The following is a 15,000-nucleotide window of genomic DNA, read 5'->3' as shown; positions in this document are numbered from 1 at the left end:
ATCGGTTCTCAGCTCCTGGCCCCGCATCTCCACTGGCCACACTGCTGGTTTTGCTCTTTCCTTTCTTTGTGACCCCTGACATACCCATTTTTAGAGCTATACATTGATCCTGCCTCTGCCACTTCACTGTCCAGGTCATTCCACTTCCTTACCACTCAGAAGCTGAAGAAATATTAACATCCTTGTGACTCATCGTTAAGTTTCCAGCTGTGTCCTCATGTTCCTATTTCCCGCCTCTCCAACAATCTTTCCTTGTACACCCTATGAAAACATTTCGGTATGTTGTACATCGTTATGTCACCGCCTCCCTCCCTCCTAGTCCTTCTGTCCTCTGTCATCAGTTTTATCTTTTTTTTTATCCCTCTCATAGCACCTGATCCTTAGCTCCGGGATCAGCCTCGTTTCAAGCCCCTGTTCTTTCCATTGCTGCATTTGCTCCTGGGCAGGAATTTTTCCTCTGGCTCCAGGCACTTTCCAGCTACCTACTCCATAACCTAATTCACTGTCTTCCCTTCCAGTTTCCTGTCATACAGCATCTCATCCAAAAATTACATCAAACCTGTGTAGTCCCCTCTTGAAATTTGGCTTCTTTCGTCCTTCTCGTTCTCTCTCTCTCTCTCTCGTTCTCTCTCTCTCTCTCTCTCTCTCTCTCTCTCTCTCTCTCTCTCTCTCTCTCTCTCTCTCTCTCTCTCTCTCTCTCTCCTGTCTCCTCTCTCTCATCTCTCTTCTCTCTTTTTTTTTACACAGGGTTTGACAAGGTTAGGTTAAGGATCCTTAGCTTTAATGACAAGCTATTTACAGGTTAAGGATTTCTAACTTTATTGACAAGCTAAGAGCTGTTACTTACATCAGCTCATTTGAAAGCATTTTTATTGTTATGAAACATACAAGTAGGGAACAGGATGAAGTTGGAGCCATCTGTGGTCCAGCATTTTCATTTGATCAACTGACTTTATCTCGTTAACATCATAATGCTGTACGAATGTGTTCCATACTCGAGACATCCTGGGGATAAATGATCTCAGATGAAGTGATGTTCTGGAGGAGTGTACAGCCAGAGTAAAGTTGCTGCTTTCTGCCTGTTTTGTGGTATAGAAGCTTGCTTCACGCTGTTCTCGAAGTGGATCCAAGTGTGGTACTTTGATAATATTGGCCTTGTACATAACAGTAAGGCCACCCACATCCCTCCTGTGTTGAATGATCTGCTGAAGTAACAGATCTATCCAGGATTGGTTCAGGCGAGAGATGAGACGTCTTGCTCTGTTCTCTACTCTGTCAAGCAGTCGCATAGACGGGGGGGGGGAGCAGGCAAACCAAGAAAGTGGAGCATACTCAAGGTGTGAGCGTACTTGTGCCTCGTACAGAATCTTGCAACCCCTACTGTCAAGCAGGTGCGAGATACGTCGAAGTGCTGTAAGCTTCCTAGCTGCCTTGTTTGTAAGATTTTCAACGTGGTTCTTCATGATCAGTTTGGAGTCAAATTTCACCCCAAGGATATCAACTTCTTCCCCAGGTGCCAACACCCTCAAATTCATCCTTACTACTGCACTGGTATTACCATCATGGTGCCTAGAGACCATCATCATTTGTGTTTTCTCAGGTGCAAATGTTACTTGCCATTTATTTCCCCAAGCTGATATAGCTCTTAGCTGGTGATTGATGTAGCTTAGAGCAGCTGGCATTTGTTCTCTTGGATAAGTGAATGTCAGTGTACAGTCGTCTCCTCCCTCTCTCTCCTCCCTCCCTCTTTCCTCCCTCCCTCTTTCCTCCCTCCCTCTTTCCTCCCTTTCTCTCTCTCTCTTTCTCTAAGTTTATTTCCACAAGATATTTAAAACTTAGAACTGTATGAACGCTAACATCGAGAGGGCTCTCATATTCAGTATTCCCTATGTCAGAATTACAAAGGGTAAATACAAGGCGTAGTCTTGCTGGTTCATCCCCTCCTTTCTTTCTGATTGCATCCTTGACATGTTGCATGAACTCTCTGGCCCTCCACGTTTTTGGTCCCCCGTGTGGCTCTAGGTTCTCCTAGCCTGTTTCATTGTGGTTAGTCTCTTGATCAGCAGCTTTGCGTTGATCATGTGGGCTCTGCTGGTTACCTCTGCTATTGTGTCCACTATCACTGTTGTTGCCATCATCTGTTTGTTTTGGTCTCCTTTTATTTAATGGAGGGTTGTACATGACTGCTGTCACCACTTTGGGACACCAGGTCGCTGAAGTCATTGTTTATGTGGTTATTTGTGGTCATTTTGTACGTGTGTTGTGGGAGGGGTTTGCGGGCGCAGTAGTAATGTTAGTAGATTAGTTGTTGTTATAGTAGTAGTATCATATATTAACAACAGTAAATTCAGTAACTCGCAAACGCGACTTGTTTTGATCAACGAGAATAAAACTTGAGTCACCATATAACTGAATCATTGAATCGTCTAATAGTAACAACACATCACTGAATCACCACCAGTCATCTACCATCAACTCTACACTGTAATCACCAGTCACCTTTCGTCACCAACACATTAGCCACCCTCAGGAAACACACTTACCTTGGGTGTTATTACAACACATTAATCAGGTTACAGTCGCAACACTGTAACATGTTTGTATCAAGAGTACACTAAGAGTACGGGTGAATATTTCTTACTAAAGTAACCAGTGGTTAAAGACTTTCCTTACATAATTGTGATTTACATGTATCTTTATTACATGTAAATAAGTCTTTTTTCTTATTAATGTAGAATAAGTGTACAAAGGTTGTCCCATAAGTCTGAAACCATAACTGAAGGATATATGAGTGTCCCATAAGTCTGAAGCCATAACTGAAGGTTATATGAGTGCCCCATAAGTCTGAAGCCATAACTGAAGATTATGTGAGTGTCCCATAAGTCTGAAACCATAACTGAAGGATATATGAGTGTCCCATAAGTCTGAAGCCATAACTGAAGGTTATGTGAGTGTCCCATAAGTCTGAAACCATAACTGAAGGTTATGTGAGTGTCCCATAAGTCTGAAACCATAACTGAAGATTATGTGAGTGTCCCATAAGTCTGAAACCATAATTGAAGGTTATATGAGTGTCGCATAAGTCTGGAACCATAACTAAAGGTTATGTGAGTGTTCCATAAGCAATGGTAGGCACAGTTCCTCTAATTAGCGGAACTAACTTTTTGTTTAGCGGATTAGCGTTAACTTTAGAAACCATTAGCAGACCAATTAGCTTCAGCTAAATAAAGTAATAAAGTTCCTCTAACTTTGAGTCCGCTAAAAAAAAGTTCATGCGTTGTTGGTAGTGGGAAAGCAATGCCTTTTCAACGGCACACGTGTTCCTGTCTGTTGTGGGCGTTTCTCCAACAGTCAGTCAGGCACACTGTTGGCTGACTACGTGTAAACGTGACTTGTCAACGCAGCAGCAGCAGCATCTGAGCAGCATTATTAGTCTTACAGCGTCACCAGAGTGCGTTGTCACTTATCGTTATGAACAGGAGAGACGTTTCTGTTCGCCTGAGGGTGTTGTTGAGGAGTCTGCGGTGAGTAACGTATCGTTATCAGATTGTAGTGAGGTAACAGTAAAAACAGAACTCACAAAATCGTAATGACACGATTGCAAACAAACCATACCATGGGTGGGGTTAGAACCCGCGATCTGGAGTTTTGAGACTCTGATCGCGGGTTCTAACCTCTCCCATGGTATGGTTAATAATAGCAGACTTCAGTACTTAAGTAAAAGTAATGAGCAATTTCAGTACTTTTTAAAAAGTAAATACTGAAGAAAGTTACTTATGTACAGTACTCAAGTAGTTTTACTTGGTTACTTTACAACACTGTACTTACACTCAAGTATTAAAGATGAGTACTGGAGCCAACACTTTTCTTTCCATTAACCTAAAAAAAATATCAGAGTTTTCTTTATTTTGGGCCAATCTTGTCCCATTAAAGCTTTATATCTTATTAGGAAGCTCTCCAGGTCTGTTTTAAAAGTAAAAGACCAAAAAACTAAACCGAATCTGAATTCTTGTTCAAAAGTTAGTGGTTAGCGTTTAGGGTTAGCTTCCGCTAATTTTTTCGGCCGTTTAGCGGTTTAGCATTAACGGAGCTAATTTTTTAGCTGGCGGATTAGCGAACCGAAAAATTAACTAACTTTTCGGTTAACTGTGCCCACCACTGCCCATAAGTCTGAAACCATAGCTGAAGGTTATGTGAGTGTCCCATTAGTCTGGAATCATAGGGTAAAATAAAAGTCTTGGTCATGTGTAAAGAGCAGGTGCCTATGATTGATGTCTTGTGTACTTGACTGGATATCTCGTCAACATTCTTGTATTAATAATAATGGTGAACACACTGAATACGTTTCACCAGTAAAAGCTTTTATTATAGCCTTTTATCTTTTTTCCCTATGGTTCAATACTTGCCAGAAACCTTATTATAGCAAAAATAATTTTAGTAATACTGTACTGGATTTTTTTTTTTTTGTAAACAGTTTTAGTACGACGTCGGTTTACGAATTAAGCAGTTGCTTTCATGGTGTGCCCTTGTTGCTTGTAGCTTGACGCCTTAGTAAGTTATGTTGAGGTTGGTAGGAATGATTATATTATATATTTCAACGTTATTATTATCCAATTAAATATTGGATGATCTCTTAAGAGTACAATAATAGTTTTTTGTATATATATATATATATATATATATATATATATATATATATATATATATATATATATATATATATATATATAATCACAGTGAAGAAGAGTAACATTCCAAGCACATTCGTCATTTCTCACATTATCATGAAACAGTAAAAACGGTATGACAAAAGAAGACTTATTAAGCTGAGATATAACCTCATTGAGCTTGGGAATTCCTCTCCATTGTTATGAATATCTTATAGTCAGGTCACATGTCAGATAAAATATAAGAGTGACAAGTCAAGCAAAGGGAAATTTTGTTATCGCATCTTACAACCCTCACAAATTCTATTATAAATTAATCTAATTTATACAGTCCTGGACTAATATTCAAGTTGCAACCAGTACTTCTTTTAATGAAACGCAGTTCTCTTGTATTTTGTTCAACCATGGATTTGCTTCATGCAACTTTCTCGGACTTTTGATTAAAGTCTCTCGCATGGATAAATGCAGCATTAGATTCTTGTATAATGTTTGTCAATGTTATGTTGAGTATGATGTTTAGTAACATCAGATTGTGAGTGTATAATGTTTATCATTAGGTTGTGAGTGTATAATGTTTATCATCAGGTTGTGAGTGTATAATGTTTATCATCAGGTTGTGAGTGTATAATGTTTATCATCAGGTTGTGAGTGTATAATGTTTATCATCAGGTTGTGAGTGTATAAAGTTTATCATCAGGTTGTGAGTGTATAATGTTTATCATCAGGTTGTGAGTGTATAATGTTTATCATCAGGTTGTGAGTGTATAATGTTTATCATCAGGTTGTGAGTGTATAATGTTTATCATCACGTTGTGAGTGTATAATGTTTATCATCACGTTGTGAGTGTATAATGTTTATCAACATCACGTTGTGAGTGTATTATGTTTATCATCAGGTTGTGAGTGTATAATGTTTATCATCAGGTTGTGAGTGTATAATGTTTATCATCAGGTTGTGAGTGTATAATGTTTATCATCACGTTGTGAGTGTATAATGTTTATCATCAGGTTGTGAGTGTATAATGTTTATCATCAGGTTGTGAGTGTATAATGTTTATCATCAGGTTGTGAGTGTATAATGTTTATCATCAGGTTGTGAGTGTATAATGTTTATCATCAGGTTGTGAGTGTATAATGTTTATCATCAGGTTGTGAGTGTATAATGTTTATCATCAGGTTGTGAGTGTATAATGTTTATCATCAGGTTGTGAGTGTATAATGTTTATCATCAGGTTGTGAGTGTATAATGTTTATCATCAGGTTGTGAGTGTATAATGTTTATCATCAGGTTGTGAGTGTATAATGTTTATCATCACGTTGTGAGTGTATAATGTTTATCATCAGGTTGTGAGTGTATAATGTTTATCATCAGGTTGTGAGTGTATAATGTTTATCAACATCACGTTGTGAGTGTATAATGTTTATCATCAGGTTGTGAGTGTATAATGTTTATCATCAGGTTGTGAGTGTATAATGTTTATCATCAGGTTGTGAGTGTATAATGTTTATCATCAGGTTGTGAGTGTATAATGTTTATCATCAGGTTGTGAGTGTATAATGTTTATCATCAGGTTGTGAGTGTATAATGTTTATCATCACGTTGTGAGTGTATAATGTTTATCATCAGGTTGTGAGTGTATAATGTTTATCATCACGTTGTGAGTGTATAATGTTTATCAACATCAGGTTGTGAGTGTATTATGTTTATCATCAGGTTGTGAGTGTATAATGTTTATCATCAGGTTGTGAGTGTATAATGTTTATCATCAGGTTGTGAGTGTATAATGTTTATCATCAGGTTGTGAGTGTATAATGTTTATCATCAGGTTGTGAGTGTATAATGTTTATCATCAGGTTGTGAGTGTATAATGTTTATCATCACGTTGTGAGTGTATAATGTTTATCATCACGTTGTGAGTGTATAATGTTTATCATCAGGTTGTGAGTGTATAATGTTTATCATCAGGTTGTGAGTGTATAATGTTTATCATCAGGTTGTGAGTGTATAATGTTTATCATCAGGTTGTGAGTGTATAATGTTTATCATCAGGTTGTGAGTGTATAATGTTTATCATCAGGTTGTGAGTGTATAATGTTTATCATCAGGTTGTGAGTGTATAATGTTTATCATCACGTTGTGAGTGTATAATGTTTATCATCAGGTTGTGAGTGTATAATGTTTATCATCACGTTGTGAGTGTATAATGTTTATCAACATCAGGTTGTGAGTGTATTATGTTTATCATCAGGTTGTGAGTGTATAATGTTTATCATCAGGTTGTGAGTGTATAATGTTTATCATCAGGTTGTGAGTGTATAATGTTTATCATCAGGTTGTGAGTGTATAATGTTTATCATCAGGTTGTGAGTGTATAATGTTTATCATCACGTTGTGAGTGTATAATGTTTATCATCACGTTGTGAGTGTATAATGTTTATCATCAGGTTGTGAGTGTATAATGTTTATCATCAGGTTGTGAGTGTATAATGTTTATCATCAGGTTGTGAGTGTATAATGTTTATCAACATGAGGTTATGTGTATAGTTCTGATGTGTTGTATATGTTCTCTCACTGTTTCTATTAAAACTTTACTTTGCTTCTTGTGTCTTTGTTTACTTCCTACTTGTATGTTTAACAATATAACAAAGTCAGATTTAAATCAACTGTGGATCCTTCAGCTCTCAACTGAAGAACACTTCAGTTCCCAGGTTGGTCAACACATACGGGAAGTCTACTTACATCTGATGCTGGTGGAGAAAATATATGTTCAATATCTGGGTGTCTTTAAGAGATGTTTCGCCCACCACGGGCCTTAATAGTTTAATACAGATATGAGAAAGGAGCAGCAGCAGTAGTAGTAGTAGTAAGCAAGGCATGCTAAAGGAGTTATGACCGAATTTCATGATTGTGGAAATAATGGTCAGGTTTGATAGTGCGTTGTAGTAGTCATGTAAGTTTGAGCAAGGACTGCTAGTGCAGATGTAACACAATAGATGGGTGTGTCGACATTTTAAGCGTTACCTGAGAGACGTTGACAACTCCCATGTTTTGCACTCTGGTGTTGGATGAAGTGATTCTGAACATCTATATTCCTAATGGTGATTCTGAACATCTATATTCATTCCTAATGGTGATTCTGAACATCTATATTCCTAATGGTGATTCTGAACATCTATATTCCTAATGGTGATTCTGAACACCTATATTCCTAATGGTAATTCTGAACATCTATATTCCTAATGGTGATTCTGAGCATCTATATTCCTAATGGTGATTCTGAACATCTATGTTCCTAATGGTAATTCTGAACATCTATATTCCTAATGGTGATTCTGAGCATCTATATTCCTAATGGTGATTCTGAACATCTATATTCCTAATGGTGATTCTGAACTTCTGTATTCCTAATGGTAATTCTGAACTTCTATATTCCTAATGTTCTTCCTTCATGACCCAATTTATAGTGTCCTATGTATAACGCATGCGTTAGTTATGTTATTTCTCCTGTATGTTTATTTATGAACGTAACAGAGAGAACTAACGCATGCGTTATACGTAACTGACATGGACACACAAATTTGAATAGAACGAAAATTATGATAAAAGAACAACAACTCCACAAATTTAGATGTTTAGAATCCTGTATTATCACATCCAGCATCGCAGTACAAAACATTGACTTTCAATATCTCTGAAGTTCTGCCAAAATGGCTTACAAATAACACACAACGACACTAGCATGCCTTGCCCTACCTATGTTACTACTACTACAACTATGTTGAAGATTAAGACACATGTGCAACACTTGGGTATCTTTATTGATGAAACGTGTCGCCTACACAGGTAGGCTTCTTCAGTCAGATATAAAGGGAGCAGTAGTAATGAAATATAGATGATGTAATCAGTCCGTCATCCTTGAAAAAGAAGTATTTGAGGTGGTCAGTCCTTCAGCCTAGAGAAGAGTTCAGCTTCATGGTCTGGAACGATATGAAGCTGAAACATGAGAACTGGATCTTTAAGACTTCGTTATTATGCTTCAACTTCACATTATTCCAGATCATGGAATTGAACTCTTCTCCAGGCTGAAGGACTGACCACCTCAGATATTTTTTCTCCGAGGTTAATGGACTGATTACATCTTTATTTCATTACTGCTGCTCCTTTTGTATTTGACTGAAGAAGCCTAGTGTGTAGGAGAAACGTTTCATCAATAAAGATACCCAACTGTTGCACATGTGTCTTAATCTTCAACTCGTAGTGCTGAAAACTGTATAAAATACCGACAACTATGTATGCTGGACATCCCCACACATCATCTTACCCGACCCATGAATAAAAATGTCCCACCTACTTCCACCAAGACAAAATATAGTAAGAAAGAGAAGTCAGTGTTTGGTACACAAAGCAGATAGGATGTCAACAAAAGTGGTGTATAAATGACCATTATGGCTATTATGTCCAGTGACATCATTGGACATAATAGATATAACGAAGACAAAATCAGAGTAATGTGGATTTTAATAGTTTCTCGTCTACTGAGGTCGGGCTTATTGGTCGGCAGTTCGATGGTCGAGACTTCCCATTATTTTTATTTTTTTTTTAGTAGAATTCATATTTGCCATCGTGTACATCTGCACGATACTCGCTCGTAGTCACGCATTATAGAGATAAATCTGGCTCACTAACAATTATTAGAAAGTTAACACATTTCCCTTTCATTAATTATCAGTAATACATGTTGAGATTTAGTTTTCAGTGGACCCCAACATTTTATCCTAATGTGTTTTGTGTACATGAAAGAATCATTCCTGATTTGTCATGGACTCTTATGCAATTTTATTTTTATAATCACGTTTTGCTTTTCTTACAACCCCCCCTCCCTCTTTTTACGTCTATTTTAGCATGAGCACATTGTTCCACGAGGTGACTGCCTTTTTTCCTGAGGTCTCGAAAATTTCTATTTTCTTCCCTAACGAATATTTTAGTCTTCTCTCCATCTATGTTTTTCTAATATCTCTGGGGTATACATGTTGTTTATGTGTGTGTGCGTATGTGTACAATATATATATATATATATATATATATATATATATATATATATATATATATATATATATATATATATATATATATATGCAATAAGATCACAGTAAACAGGTGATTTCAGAATATGCAAAACAACCACTCTGAAAGAATAGAGAAATTCCAAGCGCTTTCGTGACTACTCACATTATCAAGGAACTATGAAAGTAAAGCATCCAAGGAAGCTATATAAGGGGTCTGGCCAACACCTCACTATCAGATCTCACAACGGTTAAACACCTGACGCGCGCCGACCCAACTGGATAGGTCCTTTGCACAACTCACCCACAAACTATTCTACCCAAGAAAATTTAAAAATTATTATTTGTCCAGTGTATTATTAAATTCTTCCCAAATTCTATTAATTATAAATGGATCTAATTTATATAAACCAAAGGAAATATTCATATTATTGTCAAAACTGCTTTTTATGAAACAAGATTCAATTATATTCCTGTCGACCATGGACTTGCTTGATACTACTTTCTCAACTTTTTGAAAATCAATTGGATGGTTAAAATCTCTTACATGAATAAATAGAGCATTGGAATCTTGTCCAGTTCTAATGCTATATTTATGTTGTTTTAATCTTAGTTCGAGATTTTTACCAGTTTGACCATAATAAACTTTATCGCAAATTTGACAAGGAATCTTATACACACATCCATCAGCATTTTGGGGGGAATTCTTTATCAAAAGTTTTTTTTACTGTATCAAGATTTTTGAATACAACTTTAATATTAAAAGTCTTAAGAAGAGAAGGCACATCAAAAAAGTTTTCATGGTAAGGGAGAACCAACATATTTTTAGTTGAATAAGGCTGGTTGTCCCTTTTTGGATTGTAAAAAGTATTTCTAGCAACTTTAAAAGATTTATCAATTACATTTCTTGGGTATTTTAAATCATTACCTATTTCATAAATTTTGGATATTATTTCCTCATCTATGAGTGGTTGTTTTGCATATATATATATATATATATATATATATATATATATATATATATATATATATATATATATATATATATATATTTATTTATACTGTATATGAGATGGTCACTTAATCCCGGCAGTAAATTAATAACGACTGTAGAAAGTTGGCAGTGATAATAGGAAATGTAAACATTGCACGAGACTGGTGCTGATATCATGGACTGATAACTATGTCAACGACTTTGTATCTTCAAAGACCTGAATAAACAAATAATTCTCGTGCTTAGTTATGCAAATATAATCAAATAATTACGTTAAGAAAGCTAAACCTTCAGCACTAAAAAATCGAAGAGCCAGAGGAGACGTAATAGTGTACATGATACTCAATAAAGTGGATAGGAAAACACTGATATACGAAGCAATATAATGAAAACGAAGACTTAAAGACGAAGTTGAAAGGGACTAAATGAGTGAAAATGAGAATTCATTGTTAGTAGTGATCAACTGGAATGTGTTCGCAAGTGTGTGTGTGTTTTCAGCAGAAAAAACTAATGTTTTCTGTGTGATTAGCTAGGTTGTGCAAGGTGTGCTAGCCACTAGCAACCACAGTCTACTTGGCCAGTCTATGACACCCCAGGTTGAGCACAGACGTATACGGTTTGCACACAGATTTCTCGATCGATTATATTGTCCTTTATCCATAAAATAACCCTTTTTAACATAAGTTAAAAAATGTGCTAAATACGCTACACAATTCTCTCAGCCACAGATTTATGGAGAGCTACATATTCTTATTATCATTAATTGTCTGTTGGTTCTCCTCGTAATTGCTAAATTTGTTGTTTGTAAATCCTTAATGTTCTTATATATTACCAATTAATAACTATATTGCCATTGCAGTCTTAAGTTAGACTCTAAGGTTACCCGAAATGCTCTGCATAACTATGGACTTTCTGAATGCGCAACTAAATGTTATCCATTTAGTTGTGCAGACATTGTATCATGCATAAATAAAATTATGTCAGAAGGGAAACAAATATTAATATAAGATAAAGAGGATGATAAGTTGTGCAACGCACAGCAGAAAACTGCCATCACTGAACGAGGTAGACGTAACTACGTCAGATCTTTACTGTTAAAAGCTACATTCATCGGTCAGCCATTTAACTGTCTTTACAACAGTGAAATGATGACTGTGACTAGGAGGATGGGCTGGGACTGCTGGGATAGAAAAATTGGTGGAAACCTGTCACAGGACCGAGAGTAAGTTACTCAAGATAGTAAGTAGGTAAACAAACAAGCAAGTCTAGGTGAACACACACGCTATTTTGTTGCTAGATTTAATGAGAACTTTAATGTAATAAAAGGAACTATTTACCCCGTGGAATTCCTACTGGTACGAGTGTGATAATTATTTGTGATAATGCAGCATGTTGCATGGCTAGGTAGTACCACCTCCCACCATACACCGCTAATGACTTAGATAAGAACTGATAAAAAGGGAGCTTTTACTCCGAAACCACCATTATTAGGGAGTGTTCTCTGGCGGAATAAACAACTTGCACGCTCCTTGCACTCGAGCCTAGAGTACTCGTCAGCAGGGCGCTAATACCATTTGTTAGGAGCTGTGTGTGTTGGAGTGAAGCAGACGTCAGTGAGAGATCAACTTAAGTTGGACGTCAAGATGACTATGATGCAGCGTTATGTTGACGTCTTCCTCAGCCCCTCCACACAACACTACTTTACCAACAACACCATGGTAAGTCCACCTCAGTATCACTGTGATGTCTTTGAGGACAATTGTACTCCAAAGGTCTGAGCAAAGCTCAGACCTCTGCAGCACAATTGTCCACAAAAATTTGTTAAGTTATACCATGAATTAAGGGAAGATCCTGGACTTCACCTTACGAAACAGACAAAGCAAATATGATAGTAATTATGGACAATGTAAATTATAGTGAAAAAATGAACATGTTATTAGAAGACATGGGTACTAATTTCACCAAGCAGACTATACAACTGGAAGAATACATTCACGTTTAACCCACAAATAACCCAGATTACATGATCTTTTGATCTGAATAAATGGTGAATTGTTCAATAATCGATCGGTACTCAATCGTTATTAAATATAAAAGGTACAATACCGTGACTTCCTTCTTTCTTCCTCTCTGCTCCCTCTCCTTAGTGTGTGAGTGTGACTTGTAAATGATACAAGTCGGACCGAAACGTCATAAGCTTCTTTCTCCTATGTGCAGGTTATTTGTCTAAATTATTATTATATTTAATAGTGAATTGTTCAGTAATTGGCCCGTACTAGATCATTATTTAATAGTGAATTGTTCAGTAATTGGCCCGTACTAGATCATTATTTAATAGTGAATTGTTCAGTAATTGGCCCGTACTAGATCATTATTTAATAGTGAATTGTTCAGTAATTGGCCCGTACTAGATCATTATTTAGTAGTGAATTGTTGTAGCCATTCTTGGAAAGAGTAAGTTCATTAAGATGCTTGGTTCACAGAATACCTTCATTAATCTGCCTTTCCAGTAACTCTGTTAAAGTTTCTGTTAAATCACTCTGATAGTTTCGTGTAAATTAACGGCACTTTCTTAAGATTTAGAAGTTCCGTGATCTTTGTCAGTTTTAAGATGGTGGTGGTTGTGACAGTGATGGTGGTTGTGACAGTGATGGTGGTGGTGGTTGTGACAGTGATGGTGGTGGTGGTGGTTGTGATGGTGGTGGTGATGGTGGTTGTGACAGTGATGGTGATGGTTGTGACAGTGATGGTGGTGGTGGTGGTTGTGACAGTGATGGTGGTGGTGGTGGTTGTGACTGATGGTGGTGGTGGTGGTTGTGACAGTGATGGTGGTGGTTGTGACAGTGATGGTGGTGGTTGTGACAGTGATGATGGTTGTGATGGTGGTGGTGGTTGTGACAGTGATGGTGGTGGTTGTGACAGTGATGATGGTGGTTGTTACAGTGATGGTGGGTGTGACAGATGGTGGTGATGGTTGTGACAGTGATGGTGGTGGTGGTTGTGACAGTGATGATGTTGGTGAGGGTGGTGGTGGTTGTGACAGTGATGATGTTGGTGATGGTGGTGGTGGTTGTGACAGTGATGGTGGTGGTTGTGATAGTGGTGAGAGTGGTGGTGGTTGTGACAGTGATGGTGGTGGTGAGAGTGGTGGTGGTTGTAACAAGTGATGGTGGTAGTTGTAACAAGTGATGGTGGTGGTTGTAACAAGTGATGGTGGTTGAAACAAGTGACGGTGGTGGTATTGTGTCAGTGATGGTAGTGGTACTGTTGGAAGTCAGTGATGGTGGTGGTTGTGAGAGTGGTGGTGGTGGTTGTGACAAGTGATGGTAGTGGCAGTACTTCTGGTTGTGTCAGTAGTGGTGGCTGTTATACAAATGTTTGTGACAGTGTAGGTGGTTGTACTAGTAGTTGTGACAGTGATGGTTGTACTAGTGGCTGTTGTGACAGTGATGATGGTTGTTGCGACAGTGATGGTTGTACTAGTGGTTGTGACAGTATCGGTGGTTGTAATAGTTGTGACAGTGATAGTTGTACTAGTGGCTGTTGTGACAGTGATGGTGGTTGTACTAGTGGTTGTGACAGTAATAGTGGTTGTAATAGTTGTGACAGAGATGGTTGTGACAGTGATGGTGATGGTACTAGTGGTTGTGACAGTAATGGTTGTAATTGTGACAGTGATGGATGTTGTGACAGTGGTGGTTGTACTAGTGGTTGTTGTGACAGTAATAGTGGTTGTACTAGTGGTTGTTGTGACAGTGATGGTGGCTGTATTAGTGGCTGTGACAGTAATGGTGGTTGTACTAGTGGTTGTGACTGTGAGTCAGGTGTAGTTCACCTCCATGTGTTATACTTTACTCTCAAACCTTCTGTGGTGGTGGTGACAACCCTATGTGGTAGTTTTGTTTCACCAGTATGGAGCTATTAACATGTAACTATTTCACCAGTATGTGTTATTAACACCCTTATATACATTGTGAAGTATTCTATAACTATATTCCAATATCAGCTACATTTTAATATTTGTACAATAATTATTGTACATTCTTAATGTATATTATGTTTGCAGGTTGGTATATGGTGGCGTCAGCTCTCTTCCTACTTCTGGCATTCACATTTCTGGCTACCCAGTGGAATAGAATGGGAGGACATCGCTCCCACTGAAGAACTGAAGTACCCTAACTTCCAGGACGTGTTGGTGTACCCTCTCTTGCTGAGTGTTGTCTTCATCTCCCTCAACTTCCTCCTGGAACCCTTCATCTTCGGGCCCCTGGCGCG

The 15,000-nt window shown here is 37.6% G+C and overlaps 2 protein-coding genes across 3 annotated transcripts in view; both read left to right on the top strand.

The window, feature by feature from the left end:
- The window catches only part of LOC128689467 (F-box/LRR-repeat protein 2), a 360,993-nt gene that overhangs the window by 225,976 nt on the left and 120,017 nt on the right, over positions 1–15,000 (top strand). The window lies entirely within an intron of this gene.
- LOC128689469 (ceramide synthase 5) overlaps positions 12,194–15,000 on the top strand; it is a 6,635-nt gene continuing 3,828 nt past the window's right edge. The window contains exons 1-2 of the mRNA XM_053777805.2: positions 12,194–12,443; positions 14,792–15,000. The exon at positions 14,792–15,000 is cut by the window's right edge and continues 3,828 nt beyond it. Coding sequence (XP_053633780.1) covers positions 12,369–12,443; positions 14,792–15,000 — 284 coding nt within the window. The 5' untranslated portion in view covers positions 12,194–12,368. The remainder of the gene's footprint in view (positions 12,444–14,791) is intronic.

The sequence above is a fragment of the Cherax quadricarinatus genome, chromosome 18 (genome assembly GCF_038502225.1).
Source record: "Cherax quadricarinatus isolate ZL_2023a chromosome 18, ASM3850222v1, whole genome shotgun sequence".
Taxonomy (NCBI): Eukaryota; Metazoa; Arthropoda; class Malacostraca; order Decapoda; family Parastacidae; genus Cherax; species Cherax quadricarinatus.
Note: the sequence above shows the minus strand (reverse complement) of the source record. Positions and strands in the feature narration are given on the sequence as shown.